This window comes from Crotalus tigris, unplaced genomic scaffold, assembly GCF_016545835.1.
Source record: "Crotalus tigris isolate CLP2741 ecotype Arizona unplaced genomic scaffold, ASM1654583v1 scf7180000018413.2111637, whole genome shotgun sequence".
In the NCBI taxonomy this organism is placed as follows: domain Eukaryota; kingdom Metazoa; phylum Chordata; class Lepidosauria; order Squamata; family Viperidae; genus Crotalus; species Crotalus tigris.
Genome location: NW_024096990.1, coordinates 532,436 through 545,166, shown reverse-complemented (window position 1 = coordinate 545,166; position 12,731 = coordinate 532,436). Strand labels below are relative to the sequence as shown.

At 49.2% G+C, this 12,731-nt stretch overlaps 1 protein-coding gene across 2 annotated transcripts in view; it reads left to right on the top strand.

Moving 5' to 3' along the window:
• Positions 1 to 12,731, top strand: part of CIC (capicua transcriptional repressor) — a 54,684-nt gene that overhangs the window by 26,820 nt on the left and 15,133 nt on the right. For both annotated transcript variants that reach the window (XM_039352135.1, XM_039352136.1), the window contains exons 5-12: positions 906 to 1,035; positions 1,807 to 1,989; positions 3,218 to 3,356; positions 3,451 to 3,632; positions 3,963 to 4,182; positions 7,961 to 8,061; positions 8,811 to 10,086; positions 12,070 to 12,290. In XM_039352135.1, coding sequence (XP_039208069.1) covers positions 906 to 1,035; positions 1,807 to 1,989; positions 3,218 to 3,356; positions 3,451 to 3,632; positions 3,963 to 4,182; positions 7,961 to 8,061; positions 8,811 to 10,086; positions 12,070 to 12,290 — 2,452 coding nt within the window. The remainder of the gene's footprint in view (positions 1 to 905; positions 1,036 to 1,806; positions 1,990 to 3,217; positions 3,357 to 3,450; positions 3,633 to 3,962; positions 4,183 to 7,960; positions 8,062 to 8,810; positions 10,087 to 12,069; positions 12,291 to 12,731) is intronic.

Sequence of the window (12,731 nt, the reverse complement as noted above, 5' to 3'; positions counted from 1 at the left end):
AGAAAGACAAAGAAGTCCTGCAACATAACACCCCGGACTTAACAGTTGTCGATAAGAAAGACAAAAAAGTCTGGATAGTGGACGTGGCAGTGCCTGGAGACAACAGAATAGACAAGAAAAAACTGGGGAAGATAACAAAATACAAAGACCCACAAATAGAAATAGAAAGACTGTGGCAAAAGCAAGCAAGGGTAGTACCAATAGTAATAGGCGCCTTGGGTGCAATCCCAAAACCACTGGAGCACCACTTGAACACCACTGGCATTGACAAATTCGCTATTAGTCAATTGCAAAAGGCGGCCTTACTGGGAACCGCTTCCATCCTGCGACATCCACATCTGCCTATCCCGGGTCTTCGGTAAGGACTCGATAGGTAGGCAACAATGCCAAATCCAGTCTGAACATCTGGCTGACTGTGTGATGATCAATAACAATAACAATAATAAAGTTGGAAGTGACTTTGGAGGTCATCCAGTCCATCCCCCTGCTCAGGCAGGAAACCCTACCCCATTTCGGACAAATGGCTGTCCAGTCTCTTCTTGAAAACTTCCAGTGTTGGAGCATTCACTGCTTCTGGAGGCATGTTGTTCCACTGGTTAATTGTTCTCACTGTCAGGCAGTTTCTCCTTAGTTCTAGGTTGTTGCTCTCCTTGAAATTGCCTGGGGGGAGAAAACACTGTGGGAAGGAACCCACAGGGAAAAAGAACCCACAGGGATGAATGGAGGGTGTGATCAAAAAAGTCCGGTTGCAACAGAGAGATTGATCCCTTCTTCCTTTTCCATAGGCGGGAAGGAAGGGTTAGGGTGTGGTGCCAGGAGTATTGAAGACTACTGGGAGGTCTCTGGGACTAGGCAGAAAACGGGGGTTCTGCCTTCGGGTCTTCACCTGACGTTTCCACACCTAGGTTCCTGTCCATTTCATCTTCCGAGATCTCCCTCCCGCTACTGCCAGGCAAACGACGCACTCAGTCCTTGAGCGCGCTGCCGAAAGAGCGCGATTCCTCTTCCGAGAAGGACGGTCGCAGTCCAAACAAGGTGAGTGTCAGGGTTCCGACTAATGAAGCACTTCAAAGAACTTTCGGGCATGTTTCCTAAAGTTTTTATTACAGAGCTACAAATTGCCGGTCACCATCATGGACGGTTTGATGCCAGAATCTGACTTCCTCTCGCTGGCATCAAACTTTTCTCGCTAAACCTCTCCCTTATCTTGCAGTCACAAGTCACATTATCCAATTAGTGTGAAGGTCAAAAGTTTACTTCCTCTTTCTTTCCTGGGCTTTTTACCCCCCCCCCCAGCTATGTATTAACCCAGTGAATACCAGACAGTTTTGCATATTGTCAAAGCAAGAATATACAGTATTTGCAGCATTGACACATGGCCAACTGCAGGTGGCCAAAGGGAGATCCAGGCAGGTGGGTGAGCGAGCAGGTGGGCAGAGACAGAGTATATTGGGGCGGGTGGTGGGGAGGAAGCAGCAGCTGGGGACTTCCCATTTTCATGCCCCATATTGCCACCACTGTACCAGGCTTGGATTTTGATGCAGCCGCTGCTGCCACGGCACCAAGCACAGAGCCGCTGCTGCTACAGACACTGACAGTGAGGACGGATTTTTTCTTCCTCCTCCTCCTTTCCTATCTCATCATCAACCTGCTTTGTTGGGAGTAATTCGAGAAAGGGGGGGAAAAATGTCATCGGCCACCCTTTGCTTACTCGCAAGACGTTCTGCTGCCCAAATTCATGGTCTGCCTTGGGGTATAACGTAACTGTGGCTCTTTCCTCCATCCCCTCTTTTCTTTTTTGGGTAGAGGGAAAAGGATCACATTCGGCGGCCCATGAATGCTTTCATGATCTTCAGTAAGAGGCACCGGGCCCTGGTGCACCAGCGGCACCCCAACCAAGACAACCGTACCGTCAGCAAGATCTTGGGCGAGTGGTGGTACGCTTTGGGGCCCAAGGAGAAGCAGAAGTACCACGACTTGGCCTTCCAGGTACAGCCCATTGCAGAGCCTTGGTCAGAAAAGGAGGTCAAGGGTCAGAGCGCCGGTCAGGCGGGCCAGCTGACATGGCTGGAGTAATTAAGGGGTCAGCAGTTGTCCAGTGTTCTGCCTCTGAGAAGTGACGACAGCCCGTTTCCATGCAAGGGAGGAAATAGGATTGAGTGAATCATCCAAAGTGCAACGCGGGCATTTCCAGCAGAACTAAGTTCCCAGGAAATCCTGGCTTTTGTGCAATTTTAGAAGACGAGTCTTATCTTGGAGGGCCACCATGATGAAAGTGTAGACCAGTGGTTCTCAACCTTTTTAATGCTAACCGGTCGTAAGTCGACGACTACTCAACCAGTCGTAAGTCGAGGACTACTCAACTGGTGCAGCACCGTTTGCAGAATGGGGCTTTTGGCGGGCTCAGCAGGGCAGAGACAGCTTGGACAATTCCTATGGGCTTTTGAAAGCCAATAGAATTAGAGTCTATTCAAGAGAGTCTATTCTATTGGCTTTCAAAAGCCAATAGAATAAAAGGGAGTAGCATAGCTAAAGAAAAGGTGGAAAAAAATGGCGGACTGCGTTGTTTGGCGACCCCCGTGAAATGGTCATTCGACCCCAAATGGGGTCCCGACCCACAGGTTGAAAACCGCTGGTGTAGACAAAGCTTAGTGAAATCTCAGAAGCCGGAGAATTGACTAGAGAAGACCCCCCCTCCCCCCCAATATTGGCCAGCAGGCCTTCATGGTCTTAAGATAGATTTAGATAGGAAACTGGTTTCAAACTGGGTGAAGCTGCACAGATAAGATAAGATAACCTTTATTTTCATTTTTTTACTGTGGGCACAACGGCACCCATCAAAAATGAAATTTAGTTGCCCGCTCTCAAAGTGAAACGCATACATGACACACCCCTAAAACGTACTATGTACAACATACGTATAGACCCCCACCCCGACATATACATAACAAATAAATATTAAATACTGTCCATCTTGAATACATAACGGAAGGAGGAATATTGACGGGAATTAGGCAGATACGAATTTATGGAGGTGGTGGTTTCAAAGCCGTCGAGAATTTTCCATAGTGTGGAATCTTTGCAGCTGGAGCAGTGACCGGTTCAAAGCGTAGCCCTCAAAACATCTGGAAGCTCTCTGCTTGCAGTCTCTCTCCTCCTCCCCATGTTCCTCTCTTCTCACACTTTTCTTCCCTCATCTTCTCCCACCCCTCCCAAGGTGAAGGAAGCCCATTTCAAAGCACACCCCGACTGGAAGTGGTGTAACAAAGATCGGAAGAAGTCTAGTTCGGATATAAAATCTGCCGTGCCAGGAGGGTGCCCCAAAGAGACACGTGAACGTAGCATGTCAGAGACAGGTACGGCTGCTTTACCTGGAGGTGAGCTACTGTTACGCCGCCTGCTGTCTCCTGGATTTTTCTTAATTTTTGCCTCTTTTTTTTTTTTAATCAGTTGCTTCTGAAATGCTATTGGGCCCAGATGTCAAGGCAGGTGTCATGGGATCTGGGCACTGCCACGGGGAGCGAATCCTGGCCTCGGGCTCCGATGCCCAGCGTCCGCGGGCCTTTTCCCACAGCGGTGTGCACGGCATGGACAGTGACCGGGACAACCAGGTGTTGCAAGAGCTCACCCAAGTAAGTCAGCACAAGGAACTCTGGGGCAGCAGGAATTGAAGAAGCTTATGGGGGGGGGGTTGGGTTGTGCCTGCCCTTAGACTTCAGGCTTCGGGCCACCATTGTGGATAAGGCTGCTTCTTGCCAAAACTTCTGTGAGTTCTTTCTTGTCCGAAGTGTCTAACACAGTGTTTCCCAAACTTGACAATTTTAAGGCATGTGGACTTCAACTCCCAGAATTCCACAGCCAGCGTTGCTGGCTGTGGAATTCTGGGAGTTGAAGTCCTCATGCCTTAAAATTGTCAAGTTTGGGAAACACTGGTCTAACAGACAATTCTCTTGGTGTTTCAGATTTGCTCGGGACAGTCTCCGTATGCCAGCGGGAAGGGTCAGTACGGGGGGCTGGGCCCCTCGGGGTCCCCCTTTGCAACTCCAGGCGAGGGTCCCCGTCATTCCCTGCACCCACATTCCTTCCGCGCCTCTCGCTCTCAGCGCACAACCAGCGAGGACATGACCAGTGATGAGGAGCGCATGGTTATTTGTGAGGAGGAAGGGGACGATGACGTCATTGGTGAGGACCCCCTACCCAAACTGCTCTGACGTTTTTTACATACAGGCTTTGGAGCTTTAATTGGAAGCCGGATGGCTTTCTCCTGCGGGACAAGGAGAGTCTCCCAGAAATTAAAACAGAAGCCAGAGACGTTTTGGGGCGAGGTTTTCAATCGTTTTAAGAAATACTCCTTAAATATTTCTTAAATGCCCCCCCCCCCTTAAATTGGCCATATGCAGCACAGGTAGTCTGGAACTTATGGCCGGTCACTTCTTGACTGAGGTGGCGCAGCAGTTAGAGTGCAGTACTGCAGGCCACTTTAGCTGACTGTGTTCAGCAGGTCAGCGGTTCAAAATCTCACCGGCTCAAGGTTGACTCAGCCTTCCATCCTTCCGGGGTAGGTAAAATGAGGACCCAGATTGTTGGGGGCAATGTAAATATATATATACATTGCTTACTGGTGTACACCGCTTAGAGCAGTGGTTCTCAACCTTTCTAATGCCACGACCCCATAATACAGTTCCCCATGTTGTGGTGACCCCCAACCACTTATACATCACCGGGTGCCAGAGGCGTGGCCAAAGAAAAGGGGAAAAAAATGGCAGACAGCCTTGTTTGGCGACCCCCGTGAAATGGTCGTTCGACCCCAAATGGGGTCCCGACCCACAGGTTGAGAACCACTGGCTTAGAGAGTGCTTGCACTTAAAGCGGTATATAAATCTCATAAATAAATAAATTACGACGGGCCCCAAAACGGTACAACCCAGATTCAAAAAATCGGGTGATTGCAATTTTTTTAAAATCAGAAATTAGCATTTACTTCTGGGTTTTGGCAAAGAAAACCTCATACCATTGTGGACAACGGGCTTGCTTAGGAGCCACGAATTCATTTAACCACCTTGGTGATCCATTTAATGACCACCGCAAAAATGTCATAAAGTTGGGTCGATCGTGTGATGATCCATTTAACAACCGACACGATTTGTGACTTATTCCGGGCTCAGTTGTGGTTGAGGACTATTTTCATCCAAAGCTTTAACTGTACCCTTTAATTTACTCATTCTGATGAGGCTCTGGAGGTAATTAAAGGGACTCTTGACGGGCCACACTCACTTTTCCTGCTTTATATTATGAATAGCTGGTTTGTGAAAAACTGCTCTCTCTAGAAACTAAAAATTTAACCCTGCCAAGTAGATAGTGTACAAAGGATGAGATAAGAGAGAGAAGTGAAATACATATTTGTGGATAGAAGATGTAGCCCGTCTTGGATTGCCTTGACTACATAGTTTGACATTTACAAATGATAGCTAGAAATTAAAAGGCGCTTCTTTTTTTAGCACCAAGATCCTCTATGAGGAACATTTTCATCTGGGAACTGTTAACATTGACCAAAGCTGATTTCCAGGATTATAATGCATGTAAAATAGCTGGGATCTTCAAATATTTCCTCGAGCAATTTTAATAACCAGATTCCCTTACGCAGAATCTGTTCTAGGAGATAGAAATTGGATATAAGGCAGAACCCGTTGTCATTATGAAAAACAGAAGTGGTTCTGCAGAAGGGAAAATATTTTTTGTGGAGAAAATCCCAGGTTCAGTCACCATAGGCCAGTGGTTCTCAACCTTTTTAATGCTGCGACCCCCAACCGGTCGTAAGTCGAGGACTACTCAACCGGTCGTAAGTCGAGGACTACTCAACTGGTGCAGCACCGTTTCCAGAATGGGACTTTTGGCGGGCTCAGCAGGGCAGAGACAGCCTGGATAGTCTATTCTATTGGCTTTCAAAAGCCAATAGAATAAAAGGGAGTAGCACAGCTAAGGAAAAGGGGAAAAAAAAATGGCGGACTGCGTTGTTTGGCGACCCCCGTGAAATGGTCGTTCGACCCCAAATGGGGTCCCGACCCACAGGTTGAGATCCACTGCCATAGGCCAAAAAATCCTGAAGAATCCTTGCTTGCCAGTGCAGAAAACAATGAGCCGAGGCTCCAGTTGTGGGAAAGCAGTAAGAATGGGAGAACCCACAATTCCTGATTGAAGAAGATCTGATTGTATTCTCAGTCATCTTGGTAATGGGTCTGAATGCACTGTCCCCCAAAGTGGGTTTTTTTTTTTCCAAAAGGCAACTGGATTTTCTTAGACCAAAATACAGAATGATAGAATTGGAAGGGACCTTGGAGGTCATCTAGTTCAACCCCCTGCTCAAGCAGGAAATGCTATACCGGGGTAGGCAACCGTGGCTCTTTTATGACTGGTGGATTTCAACTCCCAGAATTCCTGAGCCAGCATGGGGGAACTATGGCCGCCCCCTCATGACTTGTGGACTTCAACTTCCAGAATTCCTGAGCCAGCATGGGGGAACTATGGCCCCCTCATGATTTGTGGACTTAAACTCCCAGAATTCCTGAGCCAGCATGGGGGAACTATGGCCCCCTCATGACTCGTGGACTTCAACTCCCAGAATTCCTGAGCCAGCCACGCTGAGGGAAAAGGGAAGTTTCCATACTGAGCCATGCTGGCTCAGGAATTCTGGGAGTTGAAGTCCACGAGTCATAAAAGAGCCAAGGTTGCCTAGCCCTGACCTATACCATCTCAGACAAGTGACTGTTTAGCCCAGGGGTAGACAACCTTGGCTCTTTTATGACTCATGGACTTCAACTCCCAGAATTCCTGAGCCAGCATAGCTCAGCATGGAAACCTCTCCCTTTCCCCTCAGCATGGCTGGCTCAGGAATTCTGGGAGTTGAAGTCCACGAATCATAAAAGAGCCAAGGTGGCCTACCTCTGCCCTATATCATTTTGAACAAGTTGCTGTCCAGTCTCTTCTTAAAAACTCTGGTGATGTTCTTGTTTTTTTCCTTGAAGATGTTTTGCTTCTCATCCAAGATGGTGGAAAATAGAAGGATTTATATTCTTGGCAGTCATCTGCTTGTTGAAGAAAACAAAAGCAAAGTCCAGTTGCTTTTTGAAAAGAACATCTTTAGGACACCATGACCCAGAGGACTGAGAATCTCCATAGATGTCCGAATGCCCTGTTTCAAAGCTAGGTAGTGGCCAGTTAGGAGCCAGGCATTTCTGCATATCATCTTCCCCCTCTGCCTTTATAGTGGTTTCTTGTGCCGTAGTTATTTGCTGACTGTCACCTTCGTTTGCTGCATTCACTCAGTTCTTTGTGTACTCAGTTCAGCTGAGCACCCTGTACCTGAATTCCTTGTTTAGAAAAATCTTCTAGGACAGTGATGGCGAACCTTTTAGAGACCCGAGTGCCCAAACCGCAACCCAAAACCCACTTACGTATCGTCGGGTGCCAGGTGCGCGTGGCCCATGGGTGGGTGTGACTCATTGGGTGGGCGTGGCTGCGGTGGTAACGGCAGACTGGGTGGGACTAAAGTTCAATCCATCAATTCCAACTTTGCAAGATCTTTTTTTTTCCCCCACGAGGTTGAAATTGATTGATTGATTGAACCTTTTTTTTTTTTCGCACACGGCGGCGGAGGCCTACAGCATAAAGGTTTTATAAAATCCAGCTGAAGGCCTAGGAGTGGGGCGACAGTAGGCGTGCCCACAGAGAGGGCTCTGAGTGCCGCCTCTGGCACTGTTCCAGGATTTCTGATATGTGCACTGGGGGGCACCCAGATCCCTGCCCTTTTGAGCTTGCTTTTGCAGTAAGTGTATTTGCAGATAGTAATACTATCTCCTGGACAGCAGCCTCGCTGCCTGTCATCCTGGAGAGTTTTCACAGGGGAAGCTAGATGGGGGAGACAGGATCTCGCTGACTCACTCCCATTGCTTTCCTCCTGCAGCCGAAGACGGGTTCAACCCGGCTGACGTCGACTTGAAGTGCAAAGAACGAGTGACGGACAGCGATAGCGAAGGATCGTTAGGGGATGAATCCGACAGCAAGGTGTGTGAGTTGCAAGAGGCCGGTTAGAACAGAAGCTTTTAAGTGCACTGATAAGTACAGAGATTTGTCACAGCTCCTCCCCGCCTAGCAGTTGGAAAGCATGCGACTGCAAGTAGATAACTAGGTACCACTTCGGTGGGAAAATCACGGGGACGTGAAAGGAGCCCCCTCGGGTGTCCCTTGGGCAATGGGGATGTCACCGGCTAATTCTTTCAACCTGGAAGTGCCTTGGGATACGCTCTCCACGTGATGAATGTCGTAGTAGTCGCAGTAATAAAATAGAAATGGAGGGGGTCACAACTAAGTGGCCTGAAAAGGCCATTCTGTCTAGGGCAGGGGTAGGCCACCTTGGCTCTTTTATGACTTGTGGACTTCAACTCCCAGAATTCCTGAGCCAGCCACGCTGAGGGGAAAGGGAGAGGTTTCCAAGCTGAGCCATGCTGGCTCAGGAATTCTGGGAGTTGAAGTCCACGAGTCATAAAAGAGCCGAGGCAGCCTACCCCTGGTCTGGGGAATTCTGTGCGAGCACGTATGTATCCTATTTGGGAACGTTCACCTTACCTTAACTGGTCTACCGTTCTCATGCATCTGAGAGATTGAAGCTGGAGAAAGTCTGGTCTCAAATCGTGTTCGATGAGACTTGAGCTGGGGCCTGATCAGTTTCCAAGCTGGTCTCCATCTTTGGCAGAACATCATGAAAAACGGTTTTCCCGGGGGCTGTTTTTAAGAGCGTCCCTCTTTGCTTGTAGGACCTTGGACGGAAGCTCTTCACCCCGGTGATCCGCTCAGCAGCCCTGCCTCCTTCTTCTGCGGCCTTTGCCCCCTGTCGTCCGCCGCCCCCTCTGGACTTAGAGCCACCCCCACCGCCTCCACCCCCACCCCCACCTCACAGTCACGAGGAGCAGCCCCCGTCCAAATCTTACAGTTCCTTCCAGATGTCCCCCAGCACCTTCAAGGCCCAAGACTCGCTCGGAACTCTCCGTCCCCACAACACCCCAAGCAAGCGGTTGGAGGCCCGCTTTGACCCAGCGGCCGTCCCCTTCAGGCGGAAGAGAGCGGACAGCGCCAGCAGTTCCCAGGGGCCTTTGGAGGCAGGCACGGCTCCCCTCTCGCTCCCCGCCCACTCAGTCATCTCTCCGCCCAGCGGGGCGGTGCAGACCCTGGTGCTTCCGGATCCGACCCGCTTGTCCACTGGGACCGTGTTGGTGACGGCCCCTTCTGTCGGCGCCCCAAACGTGGGGGTGATCGGCTACAGCGGATCGCCCAGCTTGGTCCGGCCTGCATCCACCGTGGTCACCAACGTGGTCAAGCCGGTTAGTAGCACTCCGGTACCTATTGCCAGCAAACCTTTCCTGCGTGGAACGGGGGACCTGCTGCCGCTGGTCAGCCCCCCGCCTCCTGACAGCAACGCTAAGCCAGAAGGAATTCCCCTAAGTCGACTCGGCTTGCTCTACACGGATAAAAAGACTCCGCAGACCTCCGCCATGGCTGGGATCCAAGCCACGTCTCCCCACTTAGTCGCTGGACCGCTTCTGGGCCAAGGCTTGGCTGCGGTGGGGAAATGCCCCCCGAGCCAAGGAAGTGTCGTGACCAATCTCCTGGTAGGAACTCAAAGTTACAGCCAAGCCAGCGGCGCCGGAGGCGCTGGCGTCCCAGTGACCGTTTTGCCCCCCGGGGCCATCGCCCAGCAGCCTTCTGTCCAGTTCATCACCCAGAATCCCCCCGGACAGAACGGTCCGATGCCTCTCAGCATCCTGCAGCCGCAAGGTATTTTTTCGGGCACGGCAGGAAAGCCTGGAAGCATCACGCAGGTTCAGTACATCCTCCCGACGTTGCCTCAGCAGCTGCAGGTAGCTGGGGGGAAGATGCCGGCCGCGGCAGGCGCTCCTGCGGCCGCCAGCATTCACTTCACCCTGCCTCCGCCCAACGGGAAAGTCATCACTGCCCCTCAAGCCATCCCCATCATCCAGCCCGCCCCGGGAAGCAACAGCAACAGCGTTACCGTCATGTCCTCGGCACCCACAGGTAAGCTTTAGGCCAGGGGTGTCTGTTGGAATATTCATGAGCAAGGAAGAGTCATGTGGTCACTCAGTCAGCCAATGTGAAGAAAGTGCTACTGAGTCTGTGCAAAAGGGTATTGAGTTAGGTTAGAACAGTGGTTCTCAACCTGTGGGTCAGGACCCCATTTGGGGTCGCCAAACAACGCAGTCCACCATTTTTCCCCCCTTTTCCTTAGCTCTGCTACTCCCTTTTATTCTATTGGTTTTTGAAAGCCAATAGAATAGACTCTCTTGAATAGAATCTAATTCTATTGGCTTTCAAAAGCCAATAGGAATTGTCCAGGCTGTCTCTGCCCTGCTGAGCCCGCCAAAAGTCCCATTCTGCAAACGGTGCTGTACCAGTTGAATAGTCCTCGACTTACGACCGGTTGAGTAGTCCTCGACTTACGACCGGTTGGGGGGGGTTGCGGCATTAAAAAGGTTAAGAACCACTGGGTTAGAAGCTGAATTTTCAGTCTCAGGTTTGTCTCTGTATCTCTCTGTAAGACAGTGGTTCTCAACCTGTGGGTCGGAACCCCGTTTGGGGTCGAACGACCATTTCACGGGGAAGAAGTCTTCGTTAAGCTGTGTTGCTGTAAAGAAGAATGTATGGTATTGTAAATATTTTGATATGAATATAAAGAAGTTATTTTGAATCAGCTAAATGCAGTCAACTGTGAGAGCTTCTGATTTATTTTTCACCAACAGAGAAATTAAAATTCTCTTAACAGTGTCCAATCTCTGCAACTTTTAAGTCTTGTGGACTTCCAGTTCCCACAGAACGTGGCTCACAGAGTTCCTTCCAAGCAAAATATGAATTCTTTGAACTCTTGAAGGCTGTGAAATAACTTGTGTTCTACTAGTTAGTTCTTTTCCTTTGTGGTGTCCGTCTTGGGAGTAAGTGAGGTTTTTTTATTTTTGCAATGCATTGTTTTTAACTTGTCTTATTTTTAAAACTGTTTCACATCTTTGCACTGTGGTATCCTGTCCAGAGTCTACAAATTGGAGTGGGTTAAAAGAAAAAAAAAAGTCAGTGAAATAAATAACGCTTCTCAGATATTGGAGCAATTCATCACAGCAATACCTTCATTAGCAGACGATAATGAAAAAAAAAAAACATTTCTACGAAGTTTAATACCTGATTTTTCTCTGCCTAATGGAAAGCCAAGTATTAGGCCTTCGCCATTGGTATGTTGTATGATGTTACCTAGCTGGGTAATGAAACGTCTGCAAGAAAACAACAAAGCTCAGAGAGCATCAAGGACCCCCCCCCTCCTCCTCCTCTCCACACTCCCTTCTTGCACTGATGATGTTACCTAGTTTGGTCCTGAAACATCTGCAAGAAAACCACCAAGCTCAGAGAGCACCAAGGACCCCACAGTTCAACCTTGAGCTACAAATATTCTTTTCTTTTGCTACCAAGTATTAGGGGTTCCATCTATTGCAGGGGTTCTCAACCTTTTTAATGCCGCGACCCCCAACCGGTCGTAAGTCGAGGACTACTCAACCGGTCGTAAGTCGAGGACTACTCAACTGGTGTAGCACCGTTTGCAGACTGGGGCTTTTTGCGGGCTCAGCAGGGCAGAGACAGCCTGGACAATTCCTATTGGCTTTTGAAAGCCAATAGAATTAGACTCTATTCAATAGAATAAAAGGGAGTAGCACAGCTAAGGAAAAGGGGGAAAAATGGTGGACTGCGTTGTTTGGCGACCCCCGTGAAATGGTCGTTCGACCCCAAATGGGGTCCCGACCCACAGGCTGAGAACCACTGATCTATTGGAAAGGCTCCTTAATGAGACAAAGACACAGGAAGTAACAGGAAGGTTAAATGGGGGGGATGCACTTTAAACACACAAGTGCTCCTCGCATTCAGTAAATTGATGCATCCCTAATATCAGTTGTCATGATTTACTGTGCCATCCCTCACCTCCCCTGACCGTTTTCTTCCTCTCTCTCTCTTCCTCCACAGTTCAGTCCGTGTCCCCGGTACAAGCGCCGTCTCCCAGCAATTCCGCCCACCTTGTGTCTGGGCAGGTGATGCCCCCCGCAGGGCTGCAAGTGCAAGGCAAAGTATTGGTGCCTATGGCAGCCTCCCAGGTGACAGTAAGGACCACCTCAGCCACCCAGCTGCCTCTGGTGACTCCACCTTTTCCTGTCCCAGTGCAAAATGGGAGTCAGCCAGCCAGTAAGGTCAGTATCTTCAGAACAGGATGACTTTGAGGAAGGAGGGAGAAGAGATGGTGTGGAAGAAAGGGAGGGTGATGAATTGTTGACATTCATTGTTGGAATGTATTTCTATGCCACAACTACAGTGGTATTCAGCCACTAGATGGCAGTGTTTCCAAGTTTGGATCGATGGTATATAGTATACTCTATGCTCTTTTGTTCTAAGTAGCATTTCCTGTCCTGTTAACAGTAACACAGTTAAGCAGTAAAGCACATAGTAACTGTACCCTTTGCTTGCTTTGCGGTGCTTTATATAAACAGAATTTCTAACGCGAATAAGCAGTTTTGTGTAATGCAAAGTATCGATGTTGTGATTGGCAGGAAGTGCAGGACAGGCACAAATTGTTTGTTGTGCTGCATTTTTGACATGTAGGATCTAAAGCACCTTCCCGGTCCTAATAGGGG